This window comes from Lontra canadensis, unplaced genomic scaffold (genome assembly GCF_010015895.1).
Source record: "Lontra canadensis isolate GAN:19392208 unplaced genomic scaffold, GSC_riverotter_1.0 scaffold45, whole genome shotgun sequence".
In the NCBI taxonomy this organism is placed as follows: domain Eukaryota; kingdom Metazoa; phylum Chordata; class Mammalia; order Carnivora; family Mustelidae; genus Lontra; species Lontra canadensis.
In genome coordinates, this window is record NW_022631039.1 from 10,593,437 (window position 1) to 10,619,680 (window position 26,244).

At 46.7% G+C, this 26,244-nt stretch overlaps 1 protein-coding gene across 1 annotated transcript; it reads right to left on the reverse strand.

Annotated features, from left to right (window-relative positions):
- Nucleotides 1–617: 617 nt before the first annotated feature.
- PMS2 (PMS1 homolog 2, mismatch repair system component) lies at nt 618–26,238 on the reverse strand. The gene is made up of 15 exons (XM_032872698.1): nt 26,003–26,238; nt 23,992–24,131; nt 22,857–22,943; nt 22,568–22,670; nt 21,267–21,450; nt 18,559–18,726; nt 17,879–17,976; nt 16,676–16,775; nt 15,202–15,286; nt 13,912–14,067; nt 10,771–11,593; nt 6,098–6,265; nt 3,637–3,737; nt 3,263–3,432; nt 618–877 (listed from the first exon to the last, which is right to left on the reverse strand). The coding sequence occupies exons 1-15, from the start codon at nt 26,023–26,025 to the stop codon at nt 734–736; spliced, it is 2,550 nt and encodes an 849-aa protein (XP_032728589.1). The 5' UTR covers nt 26,026–26,238; the 3' UTR covers nt 618–733.
- Nucleotides 26,239–26,244: the final 6 nt, after the last annotated feature.

Below are 26,244 nucleotides of genomic sequence, written 5' to 3' on the forward strand. Positions count from 1 at the left end.
TCTGGCTGGGTTCAGACAGGACGAGATTCCACGAAAAATCATTTGACAACAGAGCTTCTGCTCTCTCCAGTACCACACAGGACCAGTAACGAGAACACCCTGCAATTCACGCCACAAGGAAAGGAAATCGTAGCAGCAAGGTTACAGAAAAATCAATCTTTTATTTCCCCTTGCCTAAGACACTGCTTTGTCAACGGGGCTGCATTGGGGAACATTTAAAAAATAGTGACCCCAGGCCCCACCTGGGCCATCTTCTTTCAGCTTGGCAGGGACGCCCCCTTGTGTTTTGTTTTGATTCCTTTTTTCTAATTTAAATTTAATGTGCGTTAGGATTGAGAATGAGAACGACTAACGCAAAAGGACCATAATTTTATGCAATTAAACCATTATGAAGTTAATCAGATTACGGGCTGAATGCCACAGACTACAACAGCTCAGGCCACGGCAGCAGAGGCCTGAGTGACTTGGGAGGCATTCTTCCTATTTCTGTGACATGTCCTTGCTTCTACACGCACATACATTCAAGCACAGAACAAAAAATGTGGCAAACAAAAAACGTCGCAAGCAATGTTCCATGCAGTTTGAAGAGTCTCGAGATCGCTTCTAAGGATCTGGTCTTTTTTTTTTTAAGAGTAGGTTCGTTTGCAAACAAAAAATGGCTAGTTAAAACTCTGCATTTGGAAACATAAAAATCTGCAATAAAATGTATAGTTCTATAAAATGGGAAGCGTTGTCAGCTTTGAGAAAGGACATCCAGGTTGGCAATGTGTCTCATGGTTGGCCTTCCATGGGGACAGTTCCAGGGGTGGTCCATCTCGCCCATGTGAGTAATGAGTTTCTTCATCTCACTTGTGCTAAGAGCAGTTCCAATCATCACCTGAAGAGGAGACACAGCGATTTAAAGTTGTACTGGTTTTGGTTAGAATAGTGACTCTTCAGTAGCATTTTCCTCTGAAACAAAGATGGGCAAGATTACAACTCAAAAACAGTGTTCCCGGAGAAATCCTCCTCCAAGGAACCCTACCTACCCTCTACCATCTCAGGCCCCCCAACCTTTTTGGGAAATCCAGCCCCTCCCACATAGCTGCACACCTGGGCCAGAGACGCTGACCACACCTGCCCCGGATCCAGCCAGTCCCCACCACCGCCTCCGTCCCACTGTCCTGACCGGTCACCTCCCTGTGGCCCCCTTCCGGCCGGTCTCCACTCAGCAGCCAGCAATTTCTTTTATGTTTTTTAAAGATTTTACTTATTTGAGAGCAAGACAGAGAGAGAGAGAGAGAGAGTGCGAGACTGAGAGTACAAACACAGGGAGCAGCAGAGGAGAAGCAGGCTCCCCGCTGAGCAGGGAGCCCGACGTGGGGCTCCATTCCAGGACCCTGGGATCATGATTGGAGCCAAAGGTGGATGCTTAACTGACTGAGCCACCCAGGCGCCCCTATCTTAAGGGAAAAAAGGCAGGTCAGATCACATAGCGGCTCACCTTCTCAGCGCTTGCCTCTCACCTGGGTAAGAGCCCACAGGCATCACCTGATTTGGCCCTCACTGGCCTTAGTGCCTGCACCTGCAAGCACGCATTTCTTCCTGTCCCCACTCCAGCAGGCCATTTCCTGCGGATAGACTGTGCAAGCACCTGCCCCAGGACCCTGACACTGGCTATGCCCTCTGCCCAGGAGACAGATACTTATCCCCAGATACTTAACATGTCTCTCTGACACCCCCACTTCAGGCTTCTGTCCCTGACTCCTCTCAGGGGCACTCCCTGTCTGTCCCTCTGTGGCCCTCACCCTGCTTTTCTCCATAGCACATATCTCTATGGGACATACACATGGCAATGAGCAGGGTCCACAGCAAACACGGAGAAACTGAGCCCCTGAGAAACACGCCTGAGCCTACGCGTCCCCTTCCTTCTTCCACAAGTCACGCACCACCCGGAGGCACAACAGACATAGAGCTCTGCCACACTGGGGAGAAACAAGGCAAGTATCACCCGGGGGGCTGGGCCTGAGTGCCTGGAAGAGGCTGCTTCAGAGGGGAACTCGGGGGAGCCCAAGGACAGGAGATCAGCCGGGCAGATGAAGGAGGGCTTAAGGCGGGAGGAAAATTAGAGCAGCCGTGGACCTGGAAGGTGGCCAGACAGGGCGAAGGGTCCCTTGGGGTGCTGCAGAGCAGAGCCACAAGGCGCCTGGGCTTGCTGGGGGCAGCGGGCCGGAGGGCAGCCTGTGGCCGCAGGGAGCTCGGAGTCACACTGACATGGGATTCTGAGAGGCCTGGCTGTTAGCACAGGCGCATGTGCGCTGCCTCCCACTCATCCCAGGATCAGGACACCAGCTCCAGGTCTTCATCAAACAAAGCTCCGTGGCTAGAAATCAGACCTGGACTCCCGGGATTGTCAGGCCCCCAGTGGGGCCCCAGACGCCATGCTGGCCCCGCTCCCATCACTCGGGCAGCCTTGGGCTTGGGTCAACTCCCCACCCCCCCAGTCTTTGCACTTCACTCCCGTTCAGAGGGCTTGCCCTCGAGGGGCTCCATGTCCCCTTCCAGGCGTCAGCTCTGATGCCCCCTCCTTAGACAGCCCTGCCCTGGTCACCACCTCAATGGCTCACCCAGGCTTCCAAGGCCCCTCCCCAGCCCCCCGCTGCTCTAACTTTTCCTGAACCTATTAGTGTTGGAAGTTGCCATGATTTTTGCTTATATCTTTTCCTCCCCACTAAGCTATACGCTCCACAAGGGCGAGGACCTCATCCTTCTTGTCATCTGTCTCCGGCACGGGTACAGGACAGGCCACACGGCCCAGGCTCAGGGAGTATCTGATGAAAGGAGGGTGTCCCGGCTGCTCCCAGGGGCCAGGTGATCCAGATGCACCTAATTTACTTTGACATCAGGTAGATCACCCCCCCACTGCCACCACCTCTGGGACAGCCCAAGCGGCAGTGGGTGAACAGGGCACCCCATGAGGTGCCCGCTGATGGAAGGACTTACAAAGCCCCGTGCAGTAGCCTTTAGGGCCAGCAGCAGCAACGCTCCTCTGCCCACGTTACTCCCCATCCACAAACCCCGGGCCTAGACAGCTCACCGCTCCAGGATGGGTGACAGCTCTAACAGGGCATGCTGCTCGTAATTACAGCTCAGAGGTCAGAGACCACACAGGTGCGTGCAGCTTTTGGGGCACATGCGCTCACAGAAGCACATGGCTACGTTCCAGACGACGACCCAGGGCAGTCCCGACCACTGTGCTGGCAGACGAGCGCCCTTTACTTACAGACTTCCGACAGGCTCTGGAGGCAAACATTTGCCTGACGCGGGAAGGCCGGCACATCACCCCGGGGCTGTCGCTCAGCATAAAGATCAGTTCATCGATGTCCTGGGGTCCGAAAGTCCAGTTTTTACTCGTTGGCAAGGAAATCAATTTAGCCCTTTCAGTGACTGGAGCTAAAAGAAGAAAATTTGGAGAGGACTCCGTTATTTGAAGAGCGTGTTTCCCTCCAGTGCTACCTGTGATATGGGAAGGGAGGAAAGCAGCAACATGCTTTCTGGGAGAACCGTGTCCATCTCTGATGAAATGCACGGATCTACAGAACCTCAAAGACTGTCCCCGGCGCCGACAGGATGCACGTCGTAGTCCTGACAACTCACCCTCTTTATCGATGACAAAATCAAAGCCGTTCTTTCGGAATATTTCCAGGTTTTCTATGAGAACAGCTTCATTGACAGCCGTTAAGTTGAGAGTCTGGGGTCTGAAAGAACAAAGACAAGAGATTCAAACCCAATCTCGAAATCAGACCTTTAGCTACAAAGCAGAAGGGAAACTAAACCAGTACGCGTGTCTCCGAATTCTTTTCAAAAAGCAATGTTTTTAAGTAGCAACACTTTCTTGAGCTACGTGCCTTTCCTGTCATGCAACTGCCTGAGAATTCCTGTTTAATCTTTTATTAAAGTGAAAATGACCACAAAAGCAGCTGGCTTTCCTCAGTCGCCCACCCCATCCCCACGGCTTGGGCTTCTCCGAATCCGCTCCTTAAAGATAACAGGAGAACACGAAGATGCCATCTTTCCCTCCCGTGCTACATTACAGCATCTGAAAGCAGAATAAAGAGCATTTGTTTGCTATCTTGCCCCTTCTGTCCGAGGGGCAATCCGTCCACTGGTGCTCCTGGATTCACCGAGGGCTTAGTGAGACAGATAATAGCTCAGTCTCTGCCCTGAGGGAATAAGAGACCAGTGGGGAAGAACACCATTGATCAAGCAGTCAAACAAACTATTATTACAAAGCAAGCTGCCGATCAGGAGAAAGAGACACTCAGGCCATAAGAGTACAGAACAAGGGAGATCAACCGGGAGGCGGGAGGCGGGAGGCAGGGGGCAGGGAAGGTGTCTCTGAGGAAGGGGCCTCTGAGCTGAGATGAGGGGAGGGGCGGCGGCAGTTATCAGGTAATGGATGGAGGGGCGAGTGCAGGGACAAGCATTCTAGGCAGGGACAAGTCTATGCAAAGGCCCAAGGACGGACCACTGACGTTCCCAGAGCCACACACAAAGACACTTTGTTCTTCTTGATGGCCATGTGAAGATTTATCAGGCCTGTCCAGGTTTTGGAATCCAAAGATGGCCAGTGTGCCTTGAGTATGGAGAATGAGGAGGTGAGGGCATATGGAAGGCCAGACCACACAGGGCCTGGTAGAAAAGGATGGACCTATGATCTTTATCCTTGACATATGGCCCACCTAGGAACCCGAGTGGCCTATGATTACCTGAGCCAACCTAAAATGCCATAAACGGGAGGTTATTTATCTAAGATGGCTGAAAACTAAAAGATCTCTGTGGAAAAGATAGGAATAATCCAGTGTGATAAAGTAGCTTATTTTTTTTTTTAGGACTTTATTTATTTAGAGAGCATCGTGGGGAGGGGCAGAGGGAGAGAATCTTCAAGCAGACTCCCTGGTGAGCCCCCAGCCCAATGCTGGGCTCGATCTTATGACCCTGAGACCACAACCCAAGCCAAAACCAACAGTCAGACGCTCAACCGACTACGCCACCCAGGTGCCCTGATAAAGTAGCTTATTTAATGTCTTTAGTGTTACTATTTAGACCTACTGAAAATAAACAGAATTCACCCATTCCATAGGAAATAGAGTACTGTGTAAACTTGGTGTATTTTTCCTGCTGAGTGACTGTTGTAGCTGAACTTTTCTTCACACCGGGATCTCCTCCTATTGGGATCTAAGTGTATTTCTCTATGTCGTTGGATTCCCCAAATAAAAATCCAGGACCTCAGGGAACCTGGGTGGCTCGGTGGGTTAAGCCTCTGCCTTCAGCTCAGGTCATGATCTCAGGGTCCTGGGATCGAGCCCCGCATCGGGCTCTCTGCTCAGCAGGGAACCTCCGTCCTGCTCTCTCTCTGCCTGCTTGTGACCTGTCAAATAAATAAAATCTTAAAAAAAAAAAATCCAGGACCTCTTCTTCTAACTTGGCTGAAGGCAGGTCTTCTGGTTTACCTGATACGCCCTCCCATGACCCTGTAAAGTGGTCAGTATAAAACAGGCAGTTTGGCACAGGAGAGAGAAATACCAAATTCTGCAGTGACTTATCACTGGACCTGACCTCGTCTAGCTGAGGACTGACACACAAGCAATGCCACCTGACTGAACACACGACATACCATAAATTGCCCTTCATCAAGATGATTTTCTGGCCAACCAGAAAAGGTAAAAAAACTTGATACTTAACACGTAACGGGGCACCTGGGTGGCTCAGTCGGTTAAGCCTCTGCCTTTGGCTCAGGTCATAATCCCAGGGTCCTGGGATCAAGCCCCAAGTCAGGCTTCCTACTCAGCCGGAGCCTGCTTCTCCTTCAGCCTCTGCCCTCCCCCTCCCCCTCTGCCCCCCCACGTGCTCTCATTCTCTCTGAAATAAATAAATAAAATCTTAAAAAAAAAAATAGCACATTAGCTGTATGAACTTGGGAAAGTTACCTAACTGCTGTGTTTGTGCCATAGGGATGCTTGTGGCTAAAGGACAGAGACACACGCGTAAGCCCTGAGGTCTTAAACTTTAGCGCTGAAGATGACACTGAGAATTCTGATCAGGAAAATGAACTCACGCTATGAGCCTCTGACCCTGGAGGGCAGTGTGTTGCTGCAGCATCTCAAAGTTGTACTTCTCGTCCGTGGCGTGCTGGTCCACTATGAAGATGTCGGCGTTCAGTTTGGTGATTATAAATCCCAGGTTAAACTGACCAATGATCTCCATCTCGGCGAACATCGTTTTACTGCGTGTAGACAATGTTCATTATGAGACATTATCATTTTAAAAGATTACTTTTCATAGACTATAATAAAGGCCCTAATAATTTCACTTTCTTGAGGGTGCCTGGGTGGCTCACCGCTTTAACAGCTGCCTTTGGCTCAGGTCATGATCCCAGGGTCTTGGGATCAAGCCCCGCATCGGGCTCTCTGCTCAGTGGAGAGCCTGCTTTTCCCCCTCCCTCTGCCTGCCACTCTGCCTACTTGTGCACCCTCTCTCTGTCAAATAAATAAATAAAATCTTAAAAAATAAAAAATGTTCATTTTCTTTTTAAGATTTTATTTCTTTGAGAGAGAGAGCGAGCGAGCGAGCAAGCCCACAAGCAGGGCGAGGGGCAGGAGGAAAGAAAAAGCAGACTCCCTGCTGAGCAGAGAGTCCTCGATCCCAGGAACCTGAGATCATGACCTGAGCAGAAGGCAGAGGCTTACCCCACTGAGCCCCCCAGGTGCCCCTAGTAATTCCACTTTCTAAAGAAAACATCAGCTGTTGGTTCACTCCTCCAGCTCCCCAGAGACGCTTAGTTATGACTGTTCCTTTGGCGTACCTCCTCCCAGACCTTTGTCTACACGTTGTTTTAAACAAACAAATAGGGGATCCTAATTCTTCCTGCCATTCTACTCCCATCACTTCACAATGTGTCTCAGGTACGTCCTTGGACCCTCACGTATCGAGCTCCTTCATTCTCTTCGGGGGCGCACAGGAGCTCACTGTGTGGGTGTTACCACAATTTGTCTGGCAAAGTCTCTACTAAAGGACACTTCAGCTGCTTCCATTTCAAGTAATAGGAAAAACGCTAGAACAAACGTTCATGGATGTAAATCCGCACTATCCTGGGGGTATCTCGGTGCGATGAATCCCTAGGTGCAGACATACATTTTTCTGTATTTTGATAGACCTACAGGAGCGTGCACTCCCACCAGCTGTGCGGAAGACACCTTTTACCACCCCTGGGTGTCAGTCCTTCTGACACCTGCCAAGCCCACCAGCGGGTTGTTGGGTGGGTGGCTTCAAAGTCTAACTCCGTGGGTGACTACGGGTGTCAGGGCAGATGGGAGACACACAGCACCACTGATCTTCACAGGGCACGCGGACATCGCCATTCTCCAGCCCACACAACTCATGAGCATTGGCCCCCTGGCCGCAGGACACGACGAGACTGTCAGAGCCGCCGCAGAAGCACGCTGGTTCACAGACGGTGCCTGGAGCAGAGACCTGAACCAGACCCTTCTTTCTGTAAGTGCTCCCGTACCACGAGGAAGTCCTCCCACAGCACAGCGGCCGCCTGGGCACCTGTGGGGCCTTCTCGGGTGGGTGCGTCACCAGTCAACCATGGGCGAGAGTCTAGCAGTGACGCCTCCGTGCGCCATGGGTTACCAACCTCCCATTTCCTGTTGACAGGGAGAGCCGAGCACGGAGCTCAAGTCCAAGGTCAGGACCAAACCAATCCCCAAACCCTGTCAGGGTGTGTCTCCTGAGACCATTCCTGGTAATGATTCCATGTCAGAGTCCAATCAAGATACAAAAACTACACCTGTGATTTGAACCGGGCAAGTTCATAAGAAGGTACTGGAAACTAGTGTAAGGTTAACTACTTAGCTGAGTAACACAGGAGTAACACAGGAGTAGCAAACGCGGGAAGCAGCTCCCACCTCCAGTGATGCACCCGAAGAAGGAACTGCAAGAGCACCCCTACCCTCCCCCCCCGGGGCTGAGTTTCGGACCTGCCCCCCCACTGGATAAAAGTACGTCAGCTAAGTCTCCTGCAGCAACCCAGTGAGCAACGCTGGGTCTGCTGCTGGCGGCTGCCTTGTAAGAGGAAAAGACAAAGGCAGCCAAGAAGCAAGGAGAGAAGCCAGGCTCGGGCAGTGTCTTGCAGTGGCCCTCCAGCGCCCCCTACTGGCAAAGCCTGACAATGCCCCAGGAGAAAGGCTTCACTCGGTCCAGAGGCCAGGGTTGCAAAGTAGGCAAAGTACAGTGGATTTGAGCTGAGAGGCAACACACGGGGTAAGTGGCACGAAGGCCAACTCCCTGGCTCGACAGGTAAATTCCCCACAGGAAGAACCTGAACCAGCCCGGAAACTCAGGCAATCTGTCTTTGCCGGTGTATCTCCCACCACGAACTAAAACACTGTAAAATTTTACAACTTGATATAGTTATAACTGAAAATATAAACACAAAAGCTGGTAAACACGACCACAGTACCTTCAATGACTACCTAATCTTACACTCGGAATGTGTCTCAGGAAAAAGCCATCAGCAGAAGCATAGCTCAGAACCAAGAGCCGATCCAGCAGCCGTGCACTAAAGGACGGAAGCCAATGCTGGGCCCACCACGGATCAGGGTTCTCCAAGTGACCAACTGCACTATGTGTCAAAAATGCAGATTCCTGGGCCCCATGAGATCTACTAAGCAGAACCTCCCAAGGCTGGCCACAGGTTCTGCTTTTCATACAAGCTTCCTCGGTGATTGTTATGTGTACCCAAATTCCAGAACCATGACCACAGGTGATCAGTGAGTATTTGCTGATTTAAAATCACTATTTTTAGGGGCACCTGGGTGGCTCAGCTGGTTAAGCATCTGCCTTTGGCTTGGGTCATGACATCAGGATCCTGGGATCGAGACCCATATTGGGCTCCCCTGCTGAGCAGGGAGCTTCTCCCTCTCCTCTTCTCCCTCTCCTTTTCCCCGGCTCATGCTTTCTCTGTCCCTCTCAAATGAAATCTTTTTAAATACCACTATTTTTAAAAATCACTGTTGATTTCACTGACTGAGAAGATGAGACTCCAAAGGGAAAGTATAATCAGTTTTCACTTTGGGCACCTTCCAGGTCTTTCCCCAAAAAGCACGTGTTCCATGATCGTGCGTGTGCTTGAGCAAGAAGCCTGGCTCACCGATGGGTCCCTCAGAGTTCACAGGACCCAGAACCCACCCAAAGAAGTTCACCTCCATTAATCACACACACTTTAAAGGAACTATTTCCTGAAAACCCATCACACACTATGGATATCAAGGGAATTACATAATAGTTGCTGTTTTAGAAATGACTGTCAAGGGGCACCTGGGTGGCTCAGTGGGTTAAGCCTCTGCGTTCGGCTCAGGTCGTGATCTCAGGCCCTGGAATCGAGCCCCACATTGGGCTCTCTGCATAGCGGGGAGCCTGCTTCCTCCTCTCTCTCTGCCTGCCTCTCTGCCTACTTGTGATCTCTCTCTGTGTCGAATAAATAAATAAAATCTTAAAAAAAAAAGAAATGACTGTCAAAATTAGGCAAGCCTAGTTGTCTAGACAAAAAGTGCCACAAAATTTCAATGCGCTATGTACAAGACACAGCACATTTCAGTACCCGCTCAGACAAAACATATACAACATTCAAAAAGATAAAAGTTACATATTTCAAGAAAATTCCTCATTTTTAGAAGTCACAACACTGTAGGTGATTATTCTCAACAAAATGGTGGTGACCAGCATTTTCTATTAACAGCATTAACAGCTTTCTTTAAATCGAATCCCTTATTACTTAGCCTTACCCGAGGCAATCTTCTGAAAATCACAAGTTTGATAATGCATTGTAATTTCTGGTAATAAATCAATAATAGGGGACACTTGGGTGGCTCAGTCAGTTAAATGTCTGCCTTTGGCTCAGGTCATGATCCCAGGATCCTGGGATCAAGTCCCGCACTGGGCTCCCTGCTCAGAGGAGAGCCTGCTTCTCCCTCTGTCTGCCTCTCCCCGTTTGTGTGTACGCATGTGCGTGCCCGCTCTTTCTGACAAATAAAGAAAATATTTTCTAAAAATAATAATAAATAAAATTTAAAAATTTAAAAAAATAAATCAGTAACAAGAAATAGCAATGTCTCCGAAAAGCACCAGGAATTTGGTTGCTGTGAGCGGGAAATCTTCACCAAGAGGAAGGAGGTCGGGGTCAAGGAGGCACTGATTAATATGGGCTGATGGAAAGGATGTGCTAAGAGATTCTAAGGAAACAATTCTTGAAAGGTTTCACGGAGAAAGAGCTCTTTAAAGAAAATTAAATTGCTGCACATGAGAGGCAATGAAAAGAAGGTGGTGAATGGAAAAAGCAGCACCAAGGACCCATCTGTGAGGCTAATTAATGACCAATCTGTGCAGTGGAGACGGACTCCGAAATCAGAATCTTCGAGAAGGAGCACTGAGACGGCAGAGAGAAAGGGGGCCGGGAGAGGAAGAGGGAGGAGCTTGGGGAGGTGTGACTGGGGATGTGCCAGGTCTGTGGTGCAGGGGAGGACTCCAGGTATGTCTGTCTGTCCAACAGCCAGAGGACCAGACCCTCGCACCGAGGCGGGGCCATATCTGCACCCTGACCCAGGAGAGGAGAGGCGGGCAGAGCAGAAGACAGCCAGGGGAGCAAAAGCAGAGCCTGGAAGTATCCGCCTTGTCCCCTCACTGCAGCTCGCAGACACAAGCACAAATGCTCCCAAGGAAGAACTTTACCTTATCTCCTTTCTCAGCTCATCCTCTGCGGCCTGGTTTTCTCCGGGGCAAATCTTGGCCCTGAACTTTCTACACTTCTGTGCTGCTTCTCTCCGCTGTTCTTGCTGCTGTAACTGCTTTATTCGATGAGCTAAAGAGCGCATAGAAAAGGCCAGGGGCACGATTTTCTTGTGGATTTTAACCGCCACGTCAACCTGAACCGCTGACGAGGTCTGAGTCTTCACTGGCCCTTGGAGAGCTTCAGAACCGGAAGGGATTCCGTCTTTCTTAAAACGCTTTGTGTGTGAGGACAGGTCGGCGGGCCCAGACAAGACTCTACGTGTCCAATCACCATCCTCTTGGTCGAGATGGCCTTTGGGGTCTGCAGAGTGACAGTCAGTCTCAGAGGACTCCCTGCTGGTGTGACGGCCTGTTTCTGGGGCGCCAAGCCCTTCCTCCTGGTCGGCTGGCAGGCAGCTGTGCCCAGGGTCCTGCTCCATGTCCCCTCTGTCCCTGAGGTCACAGGGGCCCTTATCTGAACACATCACCTCCTCCTGGGGTTCGCATGAGTCTGTGCCAGGGACGGGCCTCTGGGCGCAGGGGGGGTCCGAAGCTCTGGGAAGCCGTTCTTGTCTCTTCTGTCTTGGGGACATCCGCTGCAGTTCAGGGCTCTTCGGGCCCTGAGGCCTGCTCTCCATTGTGTGCCGAAGAGAGAAGGTCTCTCTCAGTCTGGAAATGGTCACTGCCCTTTTCTCTTCTCCTCCGGTCCTTAACGAAGCGGCACCATCCTGCTTTTCTGGCTGATGCTTGTCCGTTTCTGCCGAGTGCGTTTTTATTAAGTGACCTGAGTAGTTACGAACAGAGAAGAGAATCAGGGGCAGCATGGAAATGGGATCAGATGGTGTTTCCGCTTGAACAGGCCCTTCAGAAAAGCAGGGATCCAAATGGCCGATCAAACACACTCCCCAATCGGGTGCCTGGGTGGCTCAGTGGGTTAAAGCTTCTGCCTTCAGCTCAGGTCATGATCCCAGGGTCCTGGGATCGAGCCCCGCATCGGGCTCTCTGCTCGGCAGGGAGCCTGCTTCCCCCTCTCTCTCTGCCTGCCTCTCTGCCTACTTGTGATCTCTGTCTGCCAAACAAATAAATAAAATCTTTTAAAAAGAACAAACAAAACAAATACACTCCTGAATCTAAGGGAGCCAGCCCTGCTGCCCCCATCAGAAATGGTGCCCACACCGGCCGAAGCCAAAGACGGGGGTGTTCTGGGCCCTTTGAGTCGCGACAGCCCAATCCTGGAAACGACCCAGCTAGCCACAAACGAACCATGGTGTGTAATTACAAGGGAATGCTGCACAGCAAACACAGGGAACGCATCGGGTGCCCTACGCAACATGGGTGAGTCTCATGAGGTATCGAAAGAAGGCAACAAATCCCAAAAAAGTCGAGTACTAGGTGGCTTCAAATTAAAAGCAGGTGAAATGAATCTGTGGTGTCTGAAGTCAGGAAAATGGTCAGCACTGGGGGGAGGGGGTGCAGAGCAAGAAAAGGGGTCCCAGGGTGGTTTAGGGGTACATTTCTTGACCTCAGGGCTCACACATTTATGTGTGTCTCTGTATTCAGTCAAATGGCTGAAAAAGAACATTGGTTCGATCGTACCTCAGGATGCTCTGATATTCTAGCAGATTCTCTTTACAGGGGAGACCCTGGCAGAGTGTCTGTGAGCAGGCTCAGAGATGCCACCTTGGCCTGTTCCACAAAGATGCATATACAACTGACCATCGTCTGCGCCCCCTCCACGCACACCCGTATCTGCAGCACCCCACACCGAGAGCAAGCAGGGCGGACGGGGCTCCAGTGTCCAAATCAAAGCTCCGCCACTTGACGGTCCAAGTTTCTGTGCTCCTGCCCCATCCCAGCCCTCGGGAGAGATCCCAGGTTATCAAAATGAGAGCCTGCCCGCTGTCTTCCAGATTACCTTCTCCCACGCCTGGGGTGTTAGGGAATAGAGGACAGAGCTGCTCTGTATCCCTGTCCCTCCCCTAAGCCCCTGACTTACAGCAACTCCTTTATCTTCCATGTTCAAAGCCTCATCTCCAAACCATTTCCTCTCACTGGAAGCCATACTCATCTGTCACCTTAGCTTTCCACCAAACCCTAGTTTCAGCCCCCTCCGCGGCTCTGGTATTCCTCCAATTCGAAGGATACAACGTGGGGCACCCACGACCTCCAGCTCTGCGCACGCGGACACGGAGACTGGGGCAGGCTGGCCTGCAGAAGACAGGATGCCCCCCACGGAGCAGATGTGGCCATCAGGGGAGGTCATGGCCCACTCTTCCCTCTGCCAAGGAGGGCAGCTGGGGCTCAACTCTGGTCCCCCTCCCAGATGTCCTGGCTGCATGGAGTTTGGATAAAAAAGAATCAAACTTAAACAGATGGCTGATCGCGTATGACCAGGCAGTAAGATAATAGTCATGCCTGTTACTATTACAGACGTTGGGTGAGCTTTGTGGCAACACTCATTCCAATGTGGCACTCAGTGAAGAAGGCACGGGGTGACATGAGGGAAAATGGCAGAGTGAGGGCCCCAGACACTCCCCACTCCAACGAAGAAATGAGAAAATGGGCAAAAGTGGTCAGTATCGGCTTTTTCGGAACTCTGGAAATGAACAAAAGGCTTGCCCTGCACACGAGTGTTTATTAAAGAGAAATGGTATAGTCCTGGCGAGCCCGCATCATCCCTGGGTCGGCCTCACGTGCCGCCATTTCTCTTATCCATCAGATTTCCTCACATCTGCGGCTCACACTGTCAAGTGTGACGCCTCCTCTAAAAGAGGAGATTGTTGGGGCGCCTGGGTGGCTCAGTGGGTTGGGCCTCTGCTTTGGCCCAGGCCATGATCTCAGGGTCCTGGGATCGAGCCCCGCATCGGGCTCTCTGCTCAGCAGGGAGCCTGCTTCCCCCTCTCTCTCTCTGCCTGCCTCTCTGCCTGCCTGTGATCTCTATCAAATAAATAAATTAAATCTTAAAAAAAAAATAAATTAAAAAAAATAAAAAAGGAGATTGTGTTCCGTGTCAAAAAAAAAAACTATTCCTCTGAAAACAAAGAGAAGTACCTCAATAGCTGTGAGTTTTAGAAGCTGTCCGTACACCCGCATTTCTCTCACCTTCCACATCCAACAATGGCTGCTGAGAGACACTGAGTTTGTTGACGTCGCTGTCAAACATTCCTACCAAAGACGTCTTTAAAACTGCCAACAGAAGCTTCTCTTCTTGCAGTAAAATTTGCCTTTTATCTGGAGTGACGTTGATATCAACACATTCTAAGGCAAAAAAAAAAGAAAAAAGATATTTCTTTTGTTTAAAATCACCTTTAACAATAGGAATTTTTCCCATCTACAATTTTTTTCACTTGCACTTAACAAAATTATTATTATTTTTTTAAGATTTTATTTATTTGAGAGAGAGAGAGAATGAGTGGAGGAAGGGGCAGAGGGAGAGGGAGAAGCTCCTGGATTCTGCCTAGGTCACAGTCTCAGGGTCATGGGATCGAGCCCCGTGTCGGGCTCTGTGCTCAGCAGGGAGTCTGCTTAGAATTCTCTCCTTCTGCCCCTATCCCCTGCTTGTGCACACACATGCGCGCTCTCCCTCTTTTAAATAAATGTATCTTTAACAAAAAGTTTAAGATACAATGGAATAGAATGAACGCAGCTACTAATAACATGTTTCTGAATAATTTTTAATGACATGGAAAAAGGAAAACATTCATGTCTAAAAATAAAGAGCTTGATACAAACTTACTCAAAATTATTTTCTCCCTGCAAAGGATAGGAGCAGATATATACGTCATTACCTATTTTTTTAAGTTGTGCACCATATCTCTAAGTGCTTAGAAAATAATACTAAAAAAAAAAAAAATTAGGTAACAATAAACAAGAATTTTCCCAATCGGAAGAAAAATATGCATCATTTTTTTAAAAAGATTTTATTTATTTATTTGACAGAGAGAGATCACAAGTAGACAGAGAGGCAGGCAGAGAGAGAGAGAGGGAAGCAGGCTCCCCGCCGAGCAGAGAGCCCGATGCGGGACTCGATCCCAGGACCCTGAGATCATGACCTGAGCCGAAGGCAGCGGCTTAACCCACTGAGCCACCCAGGCGCCCCTATGCATCATTTTTAAAATCAGGGAGAACACTTAGCTTGCCTTCTCCCTTGGGTGCCAGGAAAAAGTCACATTTGTCTGATAATACAAGTAACCCTGTCTCAAGCAGAATCAGGAAAATCTATTAAAAAATAAGTCTATAACATTAAAGGTCTGTACGTAAGGAATGAAAAGAAAGAAAGAAAAATACATTGTCAGTAACTAGTCTCTTTCTGGTCGTATCAGGGCTTTATGATTTCATTTCATTCCTTTCGGGGTAAGTCACCAATGTGACAGAGAGCTCAGTGGAACTTACCTGAATCAACAGAAATGTTAAGAACGACAAATGGATACTGATGTCGATTATACATGTGATAGACCTCGTTCACGAGCCTGGAGACCTACACACAAAACAAAGATTAAAAAAGAACATCTGTTCCCCAACATGCTGTCCTAACTAGAGGGATGTATTTTAACAGCTTTATTGAAGCACAGGGGGCCTCCAATAAACTACACATATTCAAAGTACACAGTTTGATAAGTTTACAGTCAAGGTCAGTAAGATTATAATCAAGACCATCAGTACAGCCATTGCCCAGAAAAGTCTCCTCGTGCCCCTCAAAAGGATATTTTTAATTATCAACCCCAAACCTGAATCTTTTTCCAATCCAAAGATGCTTTTGAAGAAATATCAGAAGATAGAGATACAGCCTATTTATTTATCTATTGGTTATGGTATTTTAACTCTGGTGTCGTTAAAATGCTGCAGGTGCAATTTAAATGCACATAGGGGTGCCTGGGTGGCTCAGTCATTAAGCATCTGCCTTTGGCTCAGTTCATGATCCCAGGGTCCTGGGATCGAGCCCTGCATTGGGCTCCCTACTTAGCGAGAAGCCTGCTTCTCCCTCTCCCACTCTCCCTGTTTGTGTTCCCTCTCTCATTGTGTCTCTCTCTTTCAAATAAATAAAATCTTAAAAAATAAATAAATGCTCATCAAACACAGGTTAATGTACACAGAAATGCATTTATATGACTTTATAATGTGATTATTAAATAGGGTCAAACTATAAAATTGCACCATCTATAATCCAGTGGAAAATTCACAAGTCGAACCACTAAAGATGCAAAATCAAAACTGAACCACTAAAACCCATGTAACCCTATCAGAATGACCAGCTTCAGTGTGAGGCAGAAGGTATCAGGGCCCTTATTTTCCTGGAAAAGAGACAGAGGAGGAGAAAACACGAAGCATATGCTCGTGTGTCAGTCTTGACTAGAAAGTCCACACCTGGGGTGCCTGGGTGGCTCAGTGGGTTAAGGGCTCTGCCTTCGGCTCAGGTCATGACCCCAGGGTCCTGGGATCGAGTTCCGCACCAGGGTCTCTGCTCAGCAGGGAGCCTGCTTCCTCCTCTCTCTCTGCCTGCCTCTCTGCCTACTTGTGATCTCTGTCTGTCAAATAAATAAATAAAATCTTTAAAAAAAAAAAAAGTCCACATGACGGTCAATGTTCTTAGATGTTTACTTTCTACAAATAGTGGTAACTTCTATAGTAATAAATATGTGGGTTATCGATTGGTAAGTGTACACACATATAAAAACGCATAAATGAAACAACCATATAGTACATTTCTTTAAATGGCTGAATAAGATAGTTTAAAGCCATGTTTCTAAGTCAAAGTCCTAAGTTTCATGTAAATTTCCTGTGTCAGGAGACCTTTCTTAGATGATAAATAAAAGTGAAAGTGAAAGACAAAAGAAAGAGCAAACACACAAAAAAAATCTTTAAATACCTTTGCTGGGTCACAAGGCCGCCCATTGATGAAGAAAAACTGTCTATCTGTTGAACTTCTTCCAACACCATGAGCACAATAAGAGATGAAGCCTGAGATGCTGTTCAATGTTCATACAGTAAGGGCAGGATTCCAGAATGAAAGGGTTAGGAACACATCAGAGGGCACGTTCTCACAGTAAAAACAAAATAAAAATAGAATACCTGGTGACGTGCTAAGTATTAACATTTCAGTTAATGTGTATCTGTGTTCCATTCTGATAAATCATTAAAAGAACACAAATCTTCTGGAATGTTCTACAGCTCCTGTAGTCAACAAATTCACCACAGGCAATGCAGTGGGTTCAAAATGTAATTGCTTCAGCTCTCCTCTCATACTTGACCTATTAAATTCTTGGCCTCATGCAAGGAGTGAGTTCCACCTCAGACTCTCATTCTGGAACCTTCCAGATGACTCCAGGGGCTATCCAGGGAGTCCAACTACTTGTATTCATTATTTCTGCCCATATTCCCTGCCCTTTAAAACTATGCTCTCCATCAGCAAACTCCTGTCTACTAAGGTGTTGTGAAAGTGCTTACTCTCCTTGTGAACTACCTCAAGGATATGCGGACTTCCATAAGAACAATATGTCTGCATAAAGAAATGAGTCCTGGGAAGCCTGGGTGGCTCAGTGGGTTAAAGCCTCTGTCTTCTGCTCAGGTCATGATCTCAGGGTCCTGGGATCGAGCCCCACATCGGACTCTCTGCTTAGCAGGGAGCCTGCTTCCCCCTCTCTCTCTCTGCCTGCCTCTCTGCCTACTTGTGATCTCTGTCCGTCAAATAAATAAATAATCTAAAAAAAAAAAGTAAAATAAATTTTAATATTTAAAAAAAAGAAACAGGGGTGCCTGGGTAGCTCAGTGGGTTAAGCCTCTGCCTTCGGCTAGGGTCATGATCCCGGGGTCCTGGGATCGAGCCTCACATCCGGCTCTTTGCTCGGCGGGGAGCCTGCTTCCTCCTCTCTCTCCTCTCTCTCTGCCTGCCTCTCTGCCTTCTTGTGATCTCTGTCAAATAAATAAATAAATAATCTTAAAAACAAATAAATAAATAATAAAAATTTATAAAAGAAACAGTAATTTTAAGATTAAAATCACTATCTTTAAAAACGAAAGCTCCAGAGAAAACGTTTGATTGCACTTTTCCCCCCTGCAGCTATCTACTCACTGAAAGAGGGTGCGGAGGGCGTCAGCGTGGCTCAGCCCGAACTCTTCACAAACCGAGTCACTAGGGGGCAGCTGAACAAAGGGAATGAGGCTTTGCAGCTAAAAGAAAGCAAGTCACAGTTAATTCCTAACAAAAATAGGAGGAACCCAACTTCAGAAAGGAAGATACAGAATGAGGGCTTTGGGGTTTTTCTTTCCCTGGACAGGCCATTCACATTAAGAGCACAAAGAGTTTCGACTGCTGCTTCTGGCAGTAAGAATAAATGTGATTTTTTTAATTATAAAGATGAACCGCCTGGGCTCACCCTTGTCTGTAATGAACACATTGCCCACAACATATTTTTTTCAGATGGAGAGTAATAGGAGGGTTTTCTTCTCTGGAAGAATAAAGTAAAACAATCTATCAGGCCTCAACATTCATTTCTGTGATAAGTACCTAATACAAAAGTCAATCATTGGGGGCGCCTGGCGGGGTCAGTCCGTGGAGCGTGCACAACTCTCAATCTCGGGGTTGTTAAGTTCGAGCCCCACGCTGGGCATAGAGCTTACTTAGAAATAAAAATCTTTAAAAAAGGAAAAGTGATTACTGGATTTTATTTTTTATTCTTTGGAAAGGACAATGGAAAGTTGCCCTAACTACGGGAGCAACAGAATGTTTCTTAAATAACTGGTCACCACTACCTGTTTCTGCCCAAACACCGAGGCAATATTTTCCTTTATGCTGCAGCTCCCACTGGTGCAGACCACCGGCTGCCGTCTCCCTTGTCCCACCTGATTGCTGCAACTGACACGGATGCCCGCCGAAATGATACAGTACGCGTGCAAGACCTGGACCATTTTGGCGTACTCCTGGGTGAAAAAACACAAATGCCAGACTCCATGTTACTTTAATCCTATAAGAATTATATGATTCAAGTTAAAACATGCATCTGCCTCTGTACATGGTGTAAAAGAGAATTCAGCAGCTTCGGTTCCTAGCCACACTTCTCTTGTGCCCACAGTGTCCATGCCCACTGCTGTAAATTTATTTTTATTTTTATTTATTTTGTTTTTATTCTTAAAGAGAAAGAAAGCGTGAGTGGGGAAGGATCAGGGGGAGGAGCACAGGGGGAGAGGGAGAATCTCAGGCAGACTCCCTGCTGAGCACAAAGCCTGACACCAGGGCTCCATCCCACAACCCTGAGGTCATGACCTGAGCCAAAATCAAGAGTCAGATGCTCAACTGACGAGCCACCCAAGGGCCCCCATGCCTGCTGCTATAAAAATCCAAAAGTGCATTCCCTTCGACCCTGTAATCCTTTCTCTAGCAATTTATTCTTATAGAAAGACTGGCACAATCAAAGATATATGACAAAAATGTTCACTGGAACAATCCTAACTGTGAAAAATTAACCTAAACAACCATCAACAAGGAGCTAATTACGGGACATCCATATCATGGCAAAATGATAAAGAATAAAGTAATGAGTCATCCAAAAAGGTACCTACAATATATAATCTGATCCTAATTTTTAAGGAAAAAAAAAATCAAAACATACGCATAAAGGTTCTGTACATCTGTATACACGTTTGGACATACACCAAACTCTGGGAGGTCAGCTGAGACAACATCAACTTTCTACTACCTACAACTCTGTATTACTTAAATGTTTCATATTCTGTAGTGCTTTATTTCCTTATACTAATTAATTAATTCATCTCAATTTTTTTTTCAAGATTTATAAAGACGCGAAACTAAAAGGAGTCTGGAGAGACATACAACAATCTGTCAACAGTGGTCATCTCTGGCAAGGATGAGTTCTTTATTCCTATAATTTCTGAAGCACCGATTTTCCTAGGATAAGATATAAAAAAAGTTTTTTCTATATAAAAAAATTTTTTTAGTAAAGATCTTATTTACTTATTTGACAGAGATCACAAGCAGGCAGAGAGGCAGGCAGAGAGAGGAGGAAGCAGGCTCCCCACTGAGCAGAGAGCCCGATATGGGGCTCCATCCCAGGACCCTGGAATCATGACCTGAGCCAAAGGCAAAGGCTTTAATCCACTGAGCCCCCTAGGCGCCCCAAAAATGTTTTATTTTTAAATAAAGAAAGGGACGCCTGGGTGGCTCAGTAGGTTAAGCACCTGCCTTCATGATCTCAGGTTCCTGGGATTGAGCCCTGCACTGGGCTCCTTGCTCAGCAGGGCGCCTACTTCTCCCTCTGCCTGCTGCTCTCTCTCTTTCTGACAAATACATTAAAAAATCTTCAATAAATAAATAAGAAAAATGTTTAAATTTTGCCTGTAGCAAATATATATTTTTGTGAAATGTCCTAGTTCAACCAGTACAAATTGCTTTACGAGAAAGTTTTTAGCTGCCTATATTTATATAACTTTTTGATTATGAAAAAATGTATATACAAAACAGAAAAGCACAAGAAGACAGCAAAAAGCACACATGATCGCACATCCCAGGACAACCACTGGTGACAATCACTCATCTTCGCTTCCAGCCTTCTTTCTACACATTTTAGGACAGTCACTTTGTTTTTATAAAACTATAATCATCTGAAGTATAATTACATATACATACATTTACACAGTTTTTAACTGCTTTTTAAAAAAATACTTTATTTTATTCATCAGAGAGAGAGAAAAAGAACACCAGCAGGGGGAGCAGCAGGCAGAGGGAGAAGCAGGCTCCCCACTGAGCAGGGAACCTGATGTGGGACTCGACCCCAGCTGAAGGCAGACGCTTCACTGAATGCAAACCACCCAGGCGCCCCTATAACTTCTTTCTTAAACACAATTATATAACGTTTAGTTACTTCATTTTCATTCAAATACATAAAAGTTGTAATAATTCATTTCTTAGGAAACCAAGAAAAATAATCTTATTAAGACTACAGATAGGGGGCACCTGGGTGGCTCAGTTAGTTGGGCATCCAACTCTTGATTTCGGCTCACGCTGTCACCTCAGGGTTGAGAGATCGAGCCCCACAACAGGCTCCACACTCAGCATAGAGTCTACCTGAGATTCTCTCTCTCCCTCTCCTTCTGCCCCGTCCCCCCTGCTCCTGTGCAATGCTCTTTCTCTCTAAATAAAATATTTAATAAAAACAAACAAAACTATAGTTAAAATTTAAAAATTTTACTTCTTAAAGAACTCATTCCCATGTTGGAACACTTAATAAATATGCCTTGGTGATTTCTTTTTTTTTTTTTTTTCCAAGAAAAAAAAAGTGGGGGGGGGGGTAAATCAACCTAAAGTACAGGTTTTTGTGGGAAAAGGCAAACCAAGCACTTTACAGAAAAATTCAGGGAAGAGAATTCACCAAAGGGTTAACTTTAGTTTCGTGCATGTTATGCCACCGAGGCTCTGGGAAGCTAGGGTTCTGGACTGACGGTACCTTTTTAATATTCCTTTGAAATTCCTTATGACGTACAGGAAGCGTGTGAAACAGCTGCTGCACACTAACAGTCGTCCCTCTGGGGCGTGGGTGGTGGGTTTTCTGGACGATCTTCCCATTGTGATCAAACACCAGTCGAGTCCCGACCTTCGCGGATGTGTGGCAGGTAGAAATAGTCACATCGCTGTGAGAGAGAGCAGGCGCCACGGGGTCAGAAAATCACAGGGGCTGCGAATCCCATGCTCATTTTTCTGACTTTTGTCCTCTAAAACCCCTCCAGAAAAAATGCGGAATCCTCTGAGACCATCCAAGAAAGTTTCCATGAGTGAGGGGTCATTGTAGCATCTAAGACTTCATACCTAGCGGACAGTGAAACACAGAGTTCTGTAAATGCTCTGTTTTGATCAAAGCTTTGATATTTGTTTTTTGATTAAGCTGCAAAATAAAAGATCTCAGAGCTTACCTATTAATGAATAAAGATGTATTTCTCAGTTTTAGTCCTACTATTCTAACAATTTTTAACAAGGATCAAAAAAATATTATAGTTCCAATGTATAAATAACAATTCATATAAATTTAGAATCTGTTATACATAATTAAGAACTTTGGTTAAATTTTTTTCCTAGGGGCGCTTGGATGGCTCAGTCGTGAAGGGTCTGCTTTCAGCTCAGGTCATGATCCCGGGGTCCTGGGATTGAGCCCGCATTGGGCTCTGTGCTCAGCAGGAAGCCTGCTTCTCCCTCTCCCACTCCCCCTGCTTGTGTTCCCTCTCTCCCTCTCTCTAGCAAATAAATAAAATCTTTAAAAAAAATTTTTTTCCAGGGCGCCTGGGTGGCTCAGTGGGTTAAAGCCTCTGCTTTCGGCTCAGGTCATGATCCCAGGGTCCTGGGATCGAGCCCCACATCGGGCTCTCTGCTCAGCAAGAAGCCTGCTTCCCCCTCTCTCTCTGCCTGCCTTTCTGCCTACTTGTGATCTCTCTCCATCAAATAAATTAAAAAAAAAAAAGTTTTTCCTGAACATTTAAATAAACCAAAACCAACACGTCTATAACTTACAGTCTCTGTGCTGTTTTGACACTGAGAAGGGCAACAATTTTCTTTACAAAAGTATTTACTTCATTTCGTTGCTTACATTTCGGAAGTATTACCACTTAGATGGACAATAAGATAACAGAATGTGGAAGTGAGAAGTTGAGGCATTCAGGATAGAAAAGAATAAGCAATGATTCTAATCCATACATTTTCATTTTCAGAGAGACCTTTTATAAGGGGTCAAGTTAGTAGACAAAAATATTCCATCACCTCAGTGCACAAAGTGAGCTCAGGGCTTCTCCCCGAAAGCCGAAAGTTTCAACCTGAGTTAGGTCAGCAAAGTCTTGAATCTTAGAAGTGTGATGTTTCAGAGCTGAAAGAGAGGTACACAGTAAGACCCAAGACGTCTCAAGTGATAAACCACTGACTATTCACAACACCTGCTAATGTAACTGGTTTCTAAAAAGTCATTTTTGTGTTTCCGAAGACAGTATGACTCAAAGTTGTTGAACCATTTTGCCCAAATATTTTAAAACAGGATGAGAAAAATTCAACTTACTTAAGCCTTCAAAGTTGTCCTCTTCTACCCCGCATCCATTGTCTGAAACTTCAATGAGTGTCACCCCATAGTCTTTAAGCCTAAGGTCTGAAAAGTTAACATACTCATTTCTCAAAGAACTCATCCATTAAAAGCCTTTATAGTGACGTGATTTATAACTTACCTAACGCAAAGGTGAGTCATAACTATACTCATTTAAATGTACTATTATCATTTGGTATATTCCATTTTTTTAAAGGCCCTCTTGGCAAATTATTAACTCAGATAAAATAGTTTCATTTTCTTCCTTTCCTTCCTACCTTTCTTTCAAAAGGATAATTTTAACATAGTCATTAAAGAGAAGAGGCACTGGAATCTGACTTCCCAGAATCATATGATCCCAGCTGTGGAACCTCGAAAGCAGTAAATTCCTGTGCCTTCATTTTCTTATTTGTAAAACAGGTAAAATTACAACAATAGTAACTCTTATCTCATAAGGTTGTTCTGCATCTTAAAAAAAGCCATGTGGGGGCACCTGGGTGGCTCAGTGGGTTAAAGCCTCTGCCTTCGGCTCAGGTCATGATCCCAGGGTCCTGGGATCGAGCCCCACATCGGGCTCTCTGCTAGGCGGGGAGCCTGCTTCCCTTCCTCTCTCTCTGCCTACTTGTGATCCTCTCTCTCTCTGTCAAATAAATAAACAAAATCTTTAAAAAAAAAAAAAAAGCCATGTGGCACATTAGTAAGAACACTATAAAAGGTAACTGCTTTTATGACTACTACTACCTACCTAAGTATGAGGCACCTAAGAGATGCTCAATTAAAGTTTAAGAAATAAAATTTCTGGGGCGCCTGAATGGCACAGTGGGTTAAAGCCTCTGCCTTCGGCTCGGGTCATGATCCCAGGCTCCTGGGATTGAGTCCCGCATCAGGCTCTCTGCTCAGCCGGGAGCCTGCTTCCTTCTCTCTCTCTGCCTGCCACTCTGCCTACTTATGATCTCTGTCTGTCAAATACATAAATAAAATCTTTAAAAAAATAAAATTAAATAAAATTTCTGAGTCTACCAACATTTGATAGTCTTATTACAATCACAAGTGTTTCTTGAATAAAAGAGTAAAAACTGATGGTTCCCTATAGCTAAGACTCTCCCGAACTTACCAATAGTAGTGGCTCCAGCATCCACGCTATTTTCAACCAACTCCTTCACAGCAGTACTTAAACTGAGTACTACTTGTCCAGAACAAATCTGATGGACTGACTTCCGATCGATAGGTTTGATGGCCTTAGCAAGTTCTGTGCTAAAAACACACATTAAGAGAACCAAAGTGAGGATGCATTTATGTATTTTCATCTTGGTTTTAAATCCAGGAAATGATTCACCTCTACTAATAGCTAATGCATGTAACATGAGCGTTTATTATATTAACATATCCATTGATTACATTCACAAATATACCTGTTGTCCTACAATTCTTACACTTTCATCAAAAAAGATCTTCTGAATAGATACTTCCAATGCAATGGATATTTAGAAATTTACTTATGCTGGGATCTACATGGAGGAAACACAAGTACCCCTCCACCAATGGGTCAATAATCTTCGGCGACAATGGGCTCTTCTTCTGAAAAGTGAAAGCAACACTTCTCCCACCAGTGGAAAACCCAACAGCATGTTGGGAAATACACAGTGTTTATGTGAAAACCAAAACCATCTTAGAAACTGGGTACCTGTTGTATAACTATTTCCATTGGAGCCTTTGAATGTCCCCTCCAAGTCCAGCCTGACAGCTGCTGCTTTAGCAAAAACCCCCAAAGTTCTTGCTGTACCTACCTTAAGAGTTTCACAACCAATCTGTTTCTACTCTCTCCCTATTCCAACCCACCCTCCATGCTACCTGTTACTTAAGAAATCACAAATCTGGACAAGTAACTTCTTTGCCTAAAGACTCTACTAGTATAGGAGCGCCCGGCTGGATCACTTGGAGGACATGGGGCTCTTGATCTTGGGGTCCTGGGTCTGAGGCCCATACTGGGTGCAGAGATTACTTTCAAAATAAATAAATAAACTTTAGGGGGTAAAAAAATCTACTAGCATCCCATTGTCTGTTATATGAAAATCTAGTCCTATGAAAAACTGGACCCAAATCTACTTTTCTCTCGTTCTCTTCAATCCTCCATTCACCAATTCCCCTATATTCTAGTTATAACAAACCTTCCTGAATATCACAAGCTCTTTTAGACACTTCCCCTTGTCCACACAGGTCTGTCTAGAGCATTCCCTCTTCCTCCTCTGCCTGGCAAACTCCTGCTCATCCCAAGGACACATTCCTTATGTTCATTAGTTTAGCAATTTTTTTGTAAGAGGCTTAATTGACAATGTGGTAGAACCCAGGAGACTCCCTGCGAGAGAAATCTTTGGGTAGTCTCCACAACTGCTAACACACAGCAGACCCTCAATAAACCCTTGTAAAACAAGCAACAAACATCTTTACTCTTCGTTCTACCTTGCAAGAAACTTCTCTCAGATTTCTCTTAAATGTGGAAACTGCAGATGACAACACAAAATGGAAAGAAGTGTCTCTGACACTTACTTATTCGGCAACACACCATAGGTCACAAGTCCACTTCTGATACTTATTTTGAGGACGGGGGATGAAATATTTAAACAGGGACAGCGAATTTGCAAGACTAGCCGGGACTCTCGCCCCTCGGAACTGGGTTACTAGCCAGCAATGCTATGTTCAAGGAGATGCCAAACTTCTGCATTTTTGAAACCTGTGCGGCTATGCAAATTAGCATGTGCCTTGAAGCCTCCCCAAATAATTTCAATTTAAAACAAAAAAAAAAAAAAAAGAGAGAGAGAGAGAGAGAAACCAGGTAGAAAAGGAGTGAGTTCAGTTTCCTGGGATGTCGTGCTCCCGCTGCCAGTCCCCGGACACGTCCAGGCGTCTAGGCAGAGCCTGCCTGGGAGCCGGCCGGATTTCCCCGCCGACCCCGACCGCAAAGCGCCCTCGAAAGGGCAGCGGGTCCGGGGAGCGCCGAGGAGCCCGCTCCGGGGCCTCCGCGGGGTCTCCCAGCGCCGCGGTCTCCTTCCCTCCCTTCCAGGGGTCTGGAACGACGTGAGCATCGGGGATGGCGACCGCGAGGGAACACCGCACGCATCGCTCACCTCGACCCTTCCGCTAGCTCCATCGATCCAGAACCCGACCCGCCTCCCGGACTCGAGACAGTTCCCGCTGCAGCTCCCACGGAGGCTCCGCCTCCCTGCCGCCCATTGGCTGCTTCCGACACCGTGCCCCGCCCCTTCCGGATGGGGCCTCCGTCTCTTCCCACACCCCCTTCTTGCCGATTGGTTGTGTAAAAAGTCGAGGCTGTGACGTCCAGAGGGCGCGGGCCAATTAGACCTCACGG